Source organism: Schistocerca gregaria, chromosome 1 (assembly GCF_023897955.1).
Source record: "Schistocerca gregaria isolate iqSchGreg1 chromosome 1, iqSchGreg1.2, whole genome shotgun sequence".
NCBI lineage: Eukaryota > Metazoa > Arthropoda > Insecta > Orthoptera > Acrididae > Schistocerca > Schistocerca gregaria.
The window spans coordinates 373,598,612-373,613,087 of record NC_064920.1 but is presented as its reverse complement, the minus strand read 5'-3'; the positions used below and the strand labels follow the sequence as shown (position 1 = coordinate 373,613,087).

Sequence of the window (14,476 nt, the reverse complement as noted above, 5' to 3'; positions counted from 1 at the left end):
TTTTTGGACATAATCAGCATTTCTGCCTATGCATTTTTGTAGACGCTTTGGCAGTTTTTGTATGCTCATATTGTACCAGCTCGCTGCCATGCTGTTCAGAAAGTTATGAACCTCTTCATTCACCTCGTCGTCGGAGCTGAATCGCTGGGGCCACAATTAACGCTGACAGGTACTGCGAGACTCTGAAAAAACTCAAACGGGCAATTCAGAACCGGAGAAGAGGAATGTAGAGCAAGGGCGTACACATGCTCCAGGACAACACTCGCCCACACATCACTTGGCAAACCGTTGCTCTCCTGCAACAGTTTTGGCCGTGCGGTTCTGGCGCTGCAGTCCGGAACCACGGGACTGCTACGGTCGCAGGTTCGAATACTGCCTCGGGCATGAGTGTGTGTGGTGTCCTTAGGTTGGTTAGGTTTAAGTAGTTCTGAGTTCTAGGGGACTTATGGCCTAAGATGTTGGTTGAGTCCCATAGTGCTCAGAGCCATTTGAACCATTTTGCAACAGTTTCAGTGGAACATAATCACCCAGCCACCCTATAGTCTTAGCTTGGCACCCAGGGACTATCACCTGTTCTGTATGTTAAAAGAACATTTGGCCGGAAAGCAATTCAGCTCCAACAATGAGGTGAAAGAAGAGGTTCATAACTTTTGAACAGCTTGGTGGCGAGCTGGTTTGGTATGGGCATACAAAAACTGCTACAACGTCTACAAAAATGCATCAACAGAAATGGTGACTATGTTGAAAAATAGCTAAATGTTCAAGCTGTAAATTGATGTAAACCATTGTAGAAGTAAACAGGTCTTTGTACTTATAAAAAAATAGGAGACCTTACTTTTGGGATTACCTTCGTACTTTTTTGCTTTGCAAGAAAACATTATCAGTTAGGGTCCTAGTGTCTTGATCCACCTGTATTAGAAAATTAATTACTGAGATCAAATAGAATCCAAATAAGAATTCCAAATTATTTTTCCTTTTCTTAATCCTTCAGAAAACCTAAATTGAAATCACCACAGTCTACACTCCTGGAAATGGAAAAAAGAACACATTGACACCAGTGTGTCAGACCCACCATACTTGCTCCGGACACTGCGAGAGGGCTGTACAAGCAATGATCACACGCACGGCACAGCGGACACACCAGGAACCGCAGTGTTGGCCGTCAAATGGCGCTAGCTGCGCAGCATTTGTGCACCGCCGCCGTCAGTGTCAGCCAGTTTGCCGTGGCATACAGAGCTCCGTCGCAGTCTTTAACACTGGTAGCATGCCGCGACAGCGTGGACGTGAACCGTATGTGCAGTTGACGGACTTTGAGCGAGGGCGTATAGTGGGAATGCGGGAGGCCGGGTGGACGTACCGCCGAATTGCTCAACACGTGGGGCGTGAGGTCTCCACAGTACATCGATGTTGTTGCCAGTGGTCGGCGGAAGGTGCACGTGCCCGTCGACCTGGGACCGGACCGCAGCGACGCACGGATGCACGCCAAGACCGTAGGATCCTACGCAGTGCCGTAGGGGACCGCACCGCCACTTCCCAGCAAATTAGAGACACTGTTGCTCCTGGGGTATCGGCGAGGACCATTCGCAACCGTCTCCATGAAGCTGGGCTATGGTCCCGCACACCGTTAGGCCGTCTTCCGCTCACGCCCCAACGTCGTGCAGCCCGCCTCCAGTGGTGTCGCGACAGGCGTGAATGGAGGGACGAATGGAGACGTGTCGTCTTCAGCGATGAGAGTCGCTTCTGCCTTGGTGCCAACGATGGTCGTATGCGTGTTTGGCGCCGTGCAGGTGAGCGCCACAATCAGGACTGCATACGACCGAGCCACACAGGGCCAACACCCGGCATCATGGTGTGGGGAGCGATCTCCTACACTGGCCGTACACCTCTGGTGATCATCGAGGGGACACTGAATAGTGCACGGTACATCCAAACCGTCATCGAACCCATCGTTCTACCATTCCTAGACCGGCAAGGGAACTTGCTGTTCCAACAGGACAATGCACGTCCGCATGTATCCCGTGCCACCCAACGTGCTCTAGAAGGTGTAAGTCAACTACCCTGGCCAGCAAGATCTCCGGATCTGTCCCCCATTGGGCATGTTTGGGACTGGATGAAGCGTCGTGTCACGCGGTCTGCACGTCCAGCACGAACGCTGGTCCAACTGAGGCGCCAGGTGGAAATGGCATGGCAAGCCGTTCCACAGGACTACATCCAGCATCTCTACGATCGTCTCCATGGGAGAATAGCAGCCTGCGTTGCTGCGAAAGGTGGATTTACACTGTACTAGTGCCGACATTGTGCATGCTCTGTTGCCTGTGTCTATGTGCCTGTGGTTCTGTCAGTGTGATCATGTGATGTATCTGACCCCAGGAATGTGTCAATAAAGTTTCCCCTTCCTGGGACAATGAATTCACGGTGTTCTTATTTCAATTTCCAGGAGTGTATTAACTCCTTCCTACTGCCTGACAGCGTAGTCAGAAATCCAAATCCCTCATAAATGGTTCAAAATTTCCCATTGGGAATCTATATATACTTACAATTAAAAGTGGACTATTTTTCCATATCAATTCACAAGTACACGTTTCTATGTTCTGAGCACTAGAAAAGCGACTTGTTTCAATGTGTTTGAACTTGGCTCTGTCTTAAAACACCTTCTCCTTTTCTTATATTAGTTCTAGATGAGTAAGATACTAGAGTTTAATATTTTATATTTAACTTCTCTAGTCTTTTGGTTATACGGTGCTCATGTAGGTGCAAGATTTGTATCTATTCAGAGCACTCTAAATTTTACAAGAAGACAAGAAGCTCTTCTGCCTTATTACTCAATCCTCTAATATTCTGATGAAATAGGCTAATGTTGCCAAACGTTCTTAAGCACTTTGTGGGGCTTTTCTGTGATTTGAACTCTTTTCATAATGGGATGCCTGAATGCTGATTTTCATTAAAAAGAATGTGTCCTCTCCAGGGATTCCTATTTGAGTTCCTATCACTGCAATACTTGCATGTTGTTCAAACATACTGGTAACAAACCGGGCAACCCATCTCTGAATTGCTTCAGTATAGCAATTCAGGTGTTGATCATGTCTAGTATATCCCCATCTTCCAATTGTGACAGCAGGCACTACATTCATATGATATTTCATTTCAGTCAGCAGCAGCCTGCTCAACTTGGTGTTCACATGGCTCTCAGCACTGTTAACCAATATCTGGTAAAGATGCTTTAGGACCTCCGCAAAACTGGCACCTGTGTAACTGCTATGCCTATTTCATCCATGTCATCACTACTATAGTAAATTCTGTCTTTACCAGGCTTTTCCGTGCTCCGCCTACTATGAAAATCTGGTCCTGGCCAAATCTTCTACTTGGCTCCACAATACTGTGACCTGTTACCATATTCTTAATTTGTCCTGTACACTCTGGCCTACATCCCTGTCATGTCAACTATTCAGCTGTTGCAGTCTTCTCTGTCTGCTCCTTTGGTACCAACCTACACACAGTCTCTTTGGGAGAAGTCTGTTGCACCCTACTATGATATACAACTGCACGAGACTCCTCCTTTTGACCATTGCTTGTTACTGTTACAGTGTTCCATGATCTCACTCCCCCCTCCCGCTTCAACCTATCTAGTTCAAATTTCACATAATCTAATTTGGCATGAAGGGCATTGATATTTGCCTACAAATCTTTTCCTCCTGTTCAGTGACTCTTTTGTCTTTTTTTCCGAAGTCTGCAGTTCCTTGGGAGAGCTTCACTGAGTTCCTCATGTATTTGCTCCACTGCAGTCACCCCAGAGGAAATCTAAACCACAGTCTGCACATACAACTCCCTGCCTGACTATACTACAGCAGCATCTATTTCCATACTTACCATGTGTCGCTACTCAGCTAAAAATTAGGCCTGCAGCTCAGCACTTCAGGTGTATTGTATGACATGACACTCATTGAATTGTGGTATCAATTAATTAACTTATTCTCAATAAAATGTAACTTTGACATAACTTGAAAGTATACAAACTGTATGTAAACAAAGTACTAGTGCAATGTTTCTGAATCAAAAAACTTAAAATTTGCGCTACTTCCCAGAAATATAAATTTAATAATGAAGGAATACACTCTGTTTAAATTGCTGGAAAGAAAAAAGAGGAATTACGTGAGATTCTGTAAGTTTACTGTGCCAAAATGTAAACAAAAATGCAATTACAACCCAACTTTATGACTTTTTACTTGTTCTGCATTAATATGTAAACAAAAGTGGAACTTTTAATAGTGAGCTTAAAAATGCACTAAGACGTGTATTTACTGAGTAATCTGTACTCAACTAATTGTTATTACACGGAGCTGTGAACCCAGTGCCAAGTGCTAACACTTCATACAAGAACAAAGTAGAAGTTTGCTTCGGTATCTTCCACAGCAGCAGTTAAAATCTGTTACTATTGATTACCTGTCTTTAGCTTACTGCAATTTAATAAAAAGAATTACACCAGATGCACTTCGCTTTTATTTACAAACCATATTTCATGGTTATTAATGTTTCTTTATGTATTCTGCTACTTCCCTCCTTGCTAGCTGTGTTTGACGTCAAAGGGCTACAATTCATGTTTGCACTTGACAGTTTTTACCATTCTGCAGTATTTCTTGTACTGCATTATTTACATTTCACTTTTGTAAACTGATTCTCATTCCACAGAGTAACAGCGTGCCAAGTGCAAAAGTGAAATGAAGTCCTTCAATGTCAACCACTGCTAGCAAGGAGAGAAGGAGAAAAATATATTTAAAAAAATGGAAGATGCTTTATAAATAAAAGCAAAACACATCCGGTATAATTCTTTTTAATTAAATTGCTGTCAGTTCAAGATGGATAAAGAGTAGTAACAAAGACGTAATTGAAGTGAAGTACCATAAACACGATAAGCTGTTGTTTAGAGTTGAATACAACATGGTAGCAGCTTATTGGCACATGTCAGTAACTTGTTTGTTTATAATAAAGAGAAAGAAAGAAAAGTTCAGGTCAGAAGTGGATGGAAACACACTACTTAGTCCTTCTGGTATGAAGTAAGGAAGACTTAAAAGAAGTGTTCAATGAAACAGGCAGTTTTCTTAGTCCAGAATTTGAATTAAGAATAAATAAGCATTAAGCGTATGACCAGAAAGTGGAGATTAGCTGTTTGGCAAGTATCAAAATTAGTGAAGACATAAATGGTACACAAAAGAATTTTAAATATTTAGAACTATGTTATCATAAAATTACTAGTAACAGGTGTAATGTTGGTGAGATCATCCTTCTCATTGGATAATTACTGATGGAGAAACTCAAAAGGCATTGTGCTTGTCAGTCTGCAATCACAGGCGGGTGATTACTGGATACCTCATTTTGCTGCTGAAGCAATGCATAATCTGTGGTTTGTATACACACTGTTGCATCTAACACTTATTGGATAGGGTATGTCAAATTATGGAGGTCTGTTCTATTTATTGTTGGGATGGCATAGCAGAGCTCTTTGGTCATTTACTTTCCAGTATTTTCAGCCTCAGTGAGTCCTTCAAATATTGAAAGACTTCTTGATATGAGTCTTGGATACAAAGTTCTGTGGAAACCAGAGTGCATTAGTAACTTTTTGCTGTACAGCACTTTCATGATATTTTCATGTGAGAGCATTTGCATTATGAGATATGGTGGGGCAGCTGATATCAGTCTCATTGTTCAGTTAAGCTGTTGAACAATATTGCCAAAATTTCCGTCCCAGAACTGAACATTGTATGATCTCTTGGTAAATAAATTAAGCACATTGGTTATTTGAGACCGCTAACAGTGGAAAAGTATTTTGTGAGTATCTCTGTGAATAAACCTTTCTTGAAAGTTCATAAATCATGATCATCTCACTTACACCGTCACATTGTACTTTTAAAAAAAAAAAAAAAAACACTAAAGTTTCAGGAGGTTAATCAATATTGAATATTGACTGTTGGTGGATGATGGAGTACATCAGAAACCCTCACCAGAATATTCGATACATCAGTTAGATAATGCATTAATTTTGTGCTGCCAGTGTGTATGGTGGGAGCATAATAAAATAAGCAAAGATATTGAGTATGTAATATAAATTTCAGAGCATGTCAACTGTGCCATGTTAACAAAAGTAATAATAAAATCTTCTAGAGCTGTCAGACACACCAACTTGTTAGTTTCATGAGCTTTCAGCCATTGTTAAGTGATAATTGATGCCCTTGTAATTGATGGCCATTCTTATATACCTTTGCTACTGGCTGTGGATCAGGTTGTTCACTTAATGAAAAATTAAATAATTGCTTTCATCTTGTATCTCGTACAACTGGTGGGATCCCAAGCTGTATTGAGCAGTGAGCTGCTATCCTTCAGGCTTTTTCTTCTAATGTTTTCATATCAATTACTTCCTTTATTATGCTATGTTAGAGACTGTTTGTTTGTGTGACAACAGAAGTATCATACAGTAGCAGTCCTAATGACTACATACATATTGCACAATTCACCATATGTTGTATGGCAAAGCGTGCCTTGAGCCACTGATAGTCAGTGCCCCTCCTGTTCAACTCTCAAATGGAACGTGGGAAGAATGACTGTACAGGCTCTAATTTTTCGTACTGTGTCTTCGCGATCCTTACACTGGCAGTAGAATCGTTCTGCAGTCAGCTGTAAAAGCTGATTTTCTAAACTTCCTCAATAGTGTTTTATGAAAAAAATGTCGTCTGCCTTCAGGGGATTCCTGTTTAAGCTCACGGAAAATTTCTGTTAATCTCGTGTTGATTGAACTTAACAGTAACAAATGTAACAGCACACCTCTGATTTTTTTTTCAATGTCTTCTTTTAATACAATCTGGTGGAGATTCCAAACATTCAAGCAATACTCAAGTACGGCCCTCACAAATGTTTTATGAGTAGACTCTTTTATGGACGTGTTAAACTTTTCTAGAATTCTCCTAATAAACTGAAGTTGTCCAATTCATCTTCCCTGCAACTATACTTGCATGCTCATTTCATTTCATGTCGCTTTGCCTAGATATTTAATCAACGTGACTTTCAAGCAGTACACCCATGGTACCTGTGATCTTCAGGCACTGAGACCCAACTTTCAGTGTCTGTAAATGACAGAGGCCATGTGTGGATAAGTTTATGAATGTTTTTCTAAATCTGATAGCTTAGATTATTTTAAAATGTGCTGCTAAATGTACCTATCTGTTACACAACTCTGCCTCATGTGGCAACCAGCAGTCTATCTTGTTCCATATTATTGTTGTTCCATTGTTTATCTCCATTTATGCATCGATTCACACTCAGACATGAAAATTATGGTTGTGGTGCCATGGTACGCTTGGTGTAATTCATGCTCTTGGCCCCATAGTTTAGTCCCCATGCAGATCTGTCAGCATTAATCTGCAAGAAAAATTGCAATGCAGTCTCAAAACTAAAACTAATTCTATACACTTGCTAAAATAGAACCCTGATAAGGGAGCAAGCCAGAGACAATTTATATTTGCCAACCATTACTCCCCAGAACTAACTGCGCGAAAGGTAGAATTGTCGTCTTGAAGTGTGGCATTATTGTTTCATCGAAGAAAAAGTATAGTGTACTGATGAAAGTATTTGGTTACCCAAGAGGACCATGTAGACTTCAACTAAACTCATGTAGGCTTCCACCGTAACTCGTGTAGGCTTCAACTGTAATTTGGCTCTGGAGAGTAACAATACATTGAATGAAACGTCAACAAAAAACAAGCTGCATTATTAGCTTCCCATCTCTGTAATAAATGTTACAAACTCCGCAGTTCCATAATTGAGGGTCTGTGCTGTTATAAACAGAGTAAGAGAGGACTATTCACTTATAGCACCATATTACTATCTTCCAGTCATTGTATATCCACATTGCAAGGGCTTGGTAAGATTTGCACCTTCCTAACAGAATTTTGTGCCGGTTCTGTATCACTCAGTCATATATGTTCAGTCTGTGGAATATGTATTAGACTAGGGCTGAAGAGCCAGGAATATCATAATGCTGATATAGAACCTTTGTGTGCCAGGTTAGTTCTTCTGCTGTTTGAAGTTTGTTTATTCATTGGATTGGTTAACAGATGTTTAACAACTGAATTACCATGCAACAGTGATATCTTCCATACTTACCTATTTATGCCGTGAAAACTAAAATATGCACACAAAATAATGCCATAAAGAGCTTATACATCGATAAAAAAATGAATTTCTATTCTTTTAGCTTCAAAACAAGAAGTTGTAATTTGTTTTATTCACAGCAAAGTTTCATTTTGAAGGGGCCCCTTAAAATAAAATGTAACAAAACCATTTCTATATTGCCATTTTACATAAATGTTTTGTACTTTGTGTGCTTTTCTATAAAACATATTTTTACTTCACATGAACTATTGGATCCATTTACAGTAGCAACTACTTGCTCCATTGTTGTGGAAATGTTGTTCAGAACTTCATAATGTTTACTAGTTGCAGTTTATACACCACCAACTTTATTTGGGGCAAAACTAAATTTAGAGACAGTGAATGCACTTACTTCTTTGCATTCAACAAGTTCTACGCAAGGAGGCAAAGAGTGCTCTCTCTCTCTCTCTCTCTCTCTCTCTCTCTCTCTCTCTCTCTCTCTCTCTCTCTCCCTCCCCCTCTCTCCCCCACATCACTTGCGCCTGCTGTTTTCTCTCCTTGAAGTTTGTAATCATGGGAGACACTCCACATGGGGGCTCTATTGCTGCTACTTCTACTCTCAAAGTTAATCATGAAATGCCTCTTACTCATTTGTTTAATGTTGTGTTTCCTTGGTTAGCTATGGCGAACATTGCTGCGGAAATAGAGCCTTCGTTGTATGTAAATTAACCTAAAAATTAATGTGACTTAGTGAAAGAACTGGAAGGGAGGTGTGGCAAAGCTAATGCAGTGAGCGCTCAGCTATGATCTACTCTCTTCTGCAAGAAGGAAGTCAGTACCAAGACTAAGTTATCTGTGCACAGTTCGATCATTCGACCAACTTTGTTGTATGGAAGCGGAAGCGGGGTGGATTCACTTTACGTTATCAATAAGGTTTGAGGTTACGGATATGAAAGTAGCTAGGATGACTACAGGTACTAGTAGATGGGAACAGTGGCAGGAGGGTGTCCACGATGAGGAAATCAAAGAAAAACTGGGAATGAACTCTATAGATGTAGCAGTCAGGGCGAACAGGCTTAGATGGTGGGGTCATGTTACACGCATGGGAGAAGTGAGGTTACCCAAGAGACTCATGGGTTCAGCAGTAGAGGGTAGGAGGAGGAGTTGGGTTAGATGAAGAAGAAGGTGAAGAAGGTACCTAGATTCGGTTAATAATGATTTTGAAGTAATAGGCTTAACATCAGAAGAGGCACCAATGTTAGCACTGAATAGGGAATCATGGAGGAATTTTATAAGGGGAACTATGCTCCAGACTGAATGCTGAAAGGCATAATCAGTCTTAAATGATGATGATGATGATGATGATGATGATGATGATGATGATGATTAATGTGACTGTTCAACTCACAACCTGAAGCTCATGTGGCAGAATCTGCAGAATGTCTGTATTGGTGGGTGCACACTTGGTAGACTGCTCTTTGCTGCAATCATAACTCAATCCATATTTTTATATTCTCACTCACCAGTGTAATAAACTACAAAATATTCCTTGAACTGGAAATATTAAAAAAAAGGACTGCTCTACTGTAATGATATATGGTGTTGATGTTGACTGGTCAGTTTTGTTTAGGCATTCAGTTACAAGTATTTTGATGTATTATAGTTATTGTTATGTTTGTAAAACGAATTTTTTATAGAAAACCTGTAAATAATTTTGCTTTCTTTACTGCAGTGGCCGTTTCTTTATTTTATTTTTATACATATGAGTCTTGAAAACTGTTGCTTTTCTCTGTTTTTCAGCATGGCCTTATGACTCAGCTACTTCGCCTGGCACAAAACTGTCTTACATTTGACTTCATTGGCACATCAACGGATGAGTCATCAGATGACCTGTGTACTGTCCAGATTCCAACGAGCTGGAGACCGGCATTCCTTGACTTCACAACTTTGAAACTATTTTTTGATCTGTATCATTCCTTGCCAAATACTCTTTCACCTTTGGTAAGCTGCAATAAATATATTTCCTTTAATGTCACCATTGGTGTGAAAAAATAAATGTTGTGCTTTGTGTATAGTAATGTAGGACCAGCACATAACTTAGACACGCTAAATATCGTGGAAGTAAACAAAATATATTATGACTGAAGTCCAACATAATATGTTATTTGAAAAATAGTGCCGTCAGATGATACAGCAGCTGTGGCAATTAGTCTCCACAATTACCATCTCCAAAATGTCCGGTGTCAAATAAAAACAAAATCAGCAGGCAGAAACTGGTGCACTGTAACTTTTGAATAGCAGTATGGCAATGACATATTTTATAAAAATATTGTGATTTGAATCCCACTAAAGACAGAGTTAACTCCTCAGTTTCTTTCAGTTGCAACAGATAGTTGCCAAGCTAGTTGCCTGTGCCAGACTCTCCTCTTTCATAGGAAGTGCATTTATATATTCACTGTATTTGTGATCTGGTTGTTCCACTTAAAAGTAAAACATGAGTGTGTTACATGTAATTTTGAAGATCTTGTTAGAAAACAAGAATTTCATTGCACCATTTTCAGCAGTATTCTTTCATTATGGATACATAGTTCTGCCATATTTTCATGTAGTTGACAAACTGAGGGCTATTAATGATGAATTTCATTTACTTCCAGTGTCTCCCTTTAGATCAATCTGATAAATCTAATTTACATTTAAGCAAAGTTCCACATTGTTTTACACACATAATCACAGTGAGCTACAGTCTTTTAGGTGTCACACATGCATGTGACATACTGCCATGGTTGCAGTGTTGAAACCATTGATTCTGGGGCCTTATCAGTTGATTGAGGTATTCTGGCTACAGTTGAGAAGTAGTCCATTGGCAACTTATAAGCTGGTAATTTTCTCTAGAGTTAAAGTTCTGCCCACAGAGTGTGTGTAAACAAAGGAATGAGGATTTGATTTTCCTTTGTGCCCTGTCAACTAGCTCGTGTAGTCAGTCATTGATTTGTTGCAATAATGTTTCACTCAGCATTTACACCAAAATCTTTGAGGTGGTAGCAAAGATTGATGATACCAGTGCAATTCTTGTACTGGATTGCAACCTGTCACTGAAGTATGATTTTGTGCAGTTTTCCCACTTTTTGTATCAGTAAGCCTGCAAGTTTTGTCAAAAAGACTTGAACTGCAACTGTATCATGTTTTACGCTGTCACTAATTACACAAAAACTTTTGCTTTGTCTACTAATTTTCAAAGAAATATGTAGATACGGGCTCTCATGTGGGTTAAATGTTTCCCAGTGAAAATCTTGGACAGCATTCAGGTCAACAAAGGACTGATTCTCTGCAAAATGAAGCAATGCAGTTACTTCATGAGGCTTATTAAGGTTTTACTTCTCTGTTTTGAGATATTGTGTCTGATTTTTTGGAACAAAGTGGTGATACAGTACAGTCAGATGTTTTTGATGCCATGTCTGTGACAAAATCAATCTACCACCAATAGCTTAGTTTCAAGTGATGCACAACCTGCATTGCAAACTGTCAAACCCATCAAAAATTGATAGTCCTTGTCAGTGATGTTATGGCAAGCATCAGTTCCTAATCTATTGTATGCCCCCCCCCCCCCCCCCCAAACCACCACCTTCCCCCCCCCCCTCACACACACACACACACACACACACACACACACACACACACACACACACACACACACACACACACACGAGTAACAAACATTGACCCACCATTTTGACGTGAGATCACATAATTTAGAAAAGCCAATTTATTGGCAAGCTCATTTCTATAAAAATGAACATTTGTTTGAAATTGCTTTGCAACAGGCACTTTTGTTTCTGAACTTTTATTCCATCAGTTCAAACAGAAACACAAGTCTTCATGCTAAGGCAGATCTTCCTAAAATCATCATCATCATCAAAAAATTCCAGTACTTGTGTCTTTTACCTCCATCAGAAAGAACTTTACATGCTTTTCGCTTAGTGCTACAGCAGGCCCTTTTCAATTTTAAACTTTGTTTCAACTTTTCTCTCAGAGACACAGTTCCGCAAAGGCTTTTTAATGGGTCAGCGCCTTGGTGCTGGTGTGAAAATCTGAATTTTCTCAGCTTGACAAGATTTGTGCATTTTTTTTTTTTTTTTTTTTTTTTTTTTTTTTTTTTTTTTTTTTTTTTAAAAGTCTGACAATAGCCAAGTATAAGCAGAACAGTTCGTGCACTGCACTCCTGTCAATTTGAACCTGCTGGCTGTTGCAGCTCACTAGGATGGTAGCCACTAGCATATGTCCCTTGGCTACTTATTAAGCTTTGTGCATTAAAAGCTTTGTGTTTGATGTAGCCTTTTAACTTGGGTCTTAATGGCCCTCAGAATTTTAAGAGAGGGAGCCCCAAGACAATTCAAAAACTGATTTTAAAAATTCTTACGCTTCCACCTCCATTAGATGAAACCAAAGCTGTAACAGCAGCAAATACAATATGATGTTCTATTTGACAGTTTAAACACAATTTTTGCCCATTTGACGAACCATACTTGCTGATTCATCAGGGTTTCTTAAATTTGGCTCAGATTTTTCCAGTTGTGATGATTCTTATCATCAAATGGATTACAGCTTAATCACTGCAGAGATTAAAATTTTGTCAGCAAAATGGGTTTATGATGGATACAAATTGTACATTCAGGCCAAAATGACTCGTGAACAGTGTGTAGTGACCAACAAGAGTGACAAAGAAAAAGTATGGAAAACATACTTTTCGTAACCATCAAACTTAAATGATCCACAGTTTTACATTAAATTTGGAAAACGTGATACAGTTGATGTACAGGTACCATACCATAAGTAAATGAATACAGCAAAAAATAAAGAAATTAAAGAATAAAGAGGCTTGTGATGGAGACCAGACAGTACTGAATTATTAAAGAATGGAGGACTGCAACTGCAATTAGAACTACTGTCCTTACTTAAAGCCGGTATTACATGACATACCTACAAGTGAAGTGTAGATGGCGTGCCACCTAATGGCAGAATAGGTGAAGCTACTATTTTAGCAGATGGTTTATCCACTATGGGGAAACAAGTGCTGTTCTATTCTGCCCTGGATACACATGTGCGCAGTGGAGGAGGTGCCTATGCACGTGTGAAAAACACAGCATTGCGAATGGGCTTTCCGCATGTTACTGTTTTCACCTGTGGTCAGCAGAAGAGATATATGTGAGCTCTGGAGTGCTCTTTTGGTTGTTGTGTAATATATTTGACACTATTTTCAGTGAATAATTTTTTACAAATATGGCAATAAAACAAATGAAAATTGGCTTTTGGTTTCGCTGTTGAGAAAGCTCTATATCAAATGATAGTGTCTTATAATAGAAATGGAATGCAAAACAGAAAATATAAGCCTGTTTATTGAGACACACAGCTAGGAAAGGGCTCTAGAGGCACTGTAACATAATAAAGTATGTCAACAAATTAATTCAGAGTTTATATGTTTTACATAAATGTGCATATAATTTTACTTTCAGTATGCTTATGTATCACCATAATTGGTGAAAGTACTGCATAGTTGATTTTATGAGAGAATAGCCACAAGAATCACAGTAGTTGTGCAGCTGTGCTGAGAGAGAAATGTAAAAGCCATTTTGCATTTTTGCAGTCACATTATTGTGCTGAACTGAAAAAGATAAGAGACACTGAGATCAGTGGTGCAGGCACAGTAAAAGTGCACATACCAGTACGTGAAATAGCTTCCACTGTTATGACATGACATGCGCAACTCCCATCATGTACAATCTATGGCAGCTTGTCGAAACGAGGTACAGGTGCAAGAGTGTAGACATAGATAATCATTTGCTTGTGCCAGCGTGACATATAATGAAAATTTTAGTTCATACTTCTGTTTAATCATAACTTAATTTCATTCTAGCTGCACAAAACCAGGAACTGCTTAATAAATATGAACCTAGACCTCTCGGAAGTTTCAATATGAAAAAATATCAACTTTCACACTCGACGCTGTAAACAAGCCTGCAGTTCCGAATATATAACCTTGAGATGTTGGAGAAGACTTACACATCAGCAGTGTCATGTAATAGAGCTAACGAAAAAGTTGGCAGTTTCAGACTTGTTCAGGAGAAAAATCTTCAACATTTAGCAAAATTTCATTCTAATGGCGCTAACTTGAATGCAGTAGGTTCATCGTGCAATACTGGCTTAATATAAACAGTCCTACCAATGTGCATATTAAACAGTCTGATCGCAATGACTGAAGAACTAATTAGGGACTACCAATGTGGTTTCCTTAGAAATAGATCCACAAGAAATCATTTATTAACTCTAAGACAAGTAATGG

General features: G+C 39.5%; 1 protein-coding gene across 5 annotated transcripts in view; it reads left to right on the top strand.

Annotated features, from left to right (window-relative positions):
* Positions 1 to 14,476, top strand: part of LOC126347079 (exportin-7) — a 214,861-nt gene that overhangs the window by 56,164 nt on the left and 144,221 nt on the right. For all 5 annotated transcript variants that reach the window (XM_050002240.1, XM_050002241.1, XM_050002243.1 and 2 more), the window contains exon 5: positions 9,940 to 10,140. In XM_050002240.1, coding sequence (XP_049858197.1) covers positions 9,940 to 10,140 — 201 coding nt within the window. The remainder of the gene's footprint in view (positions 1 to 9,939; positions 10,141 to 14,476) is intronic.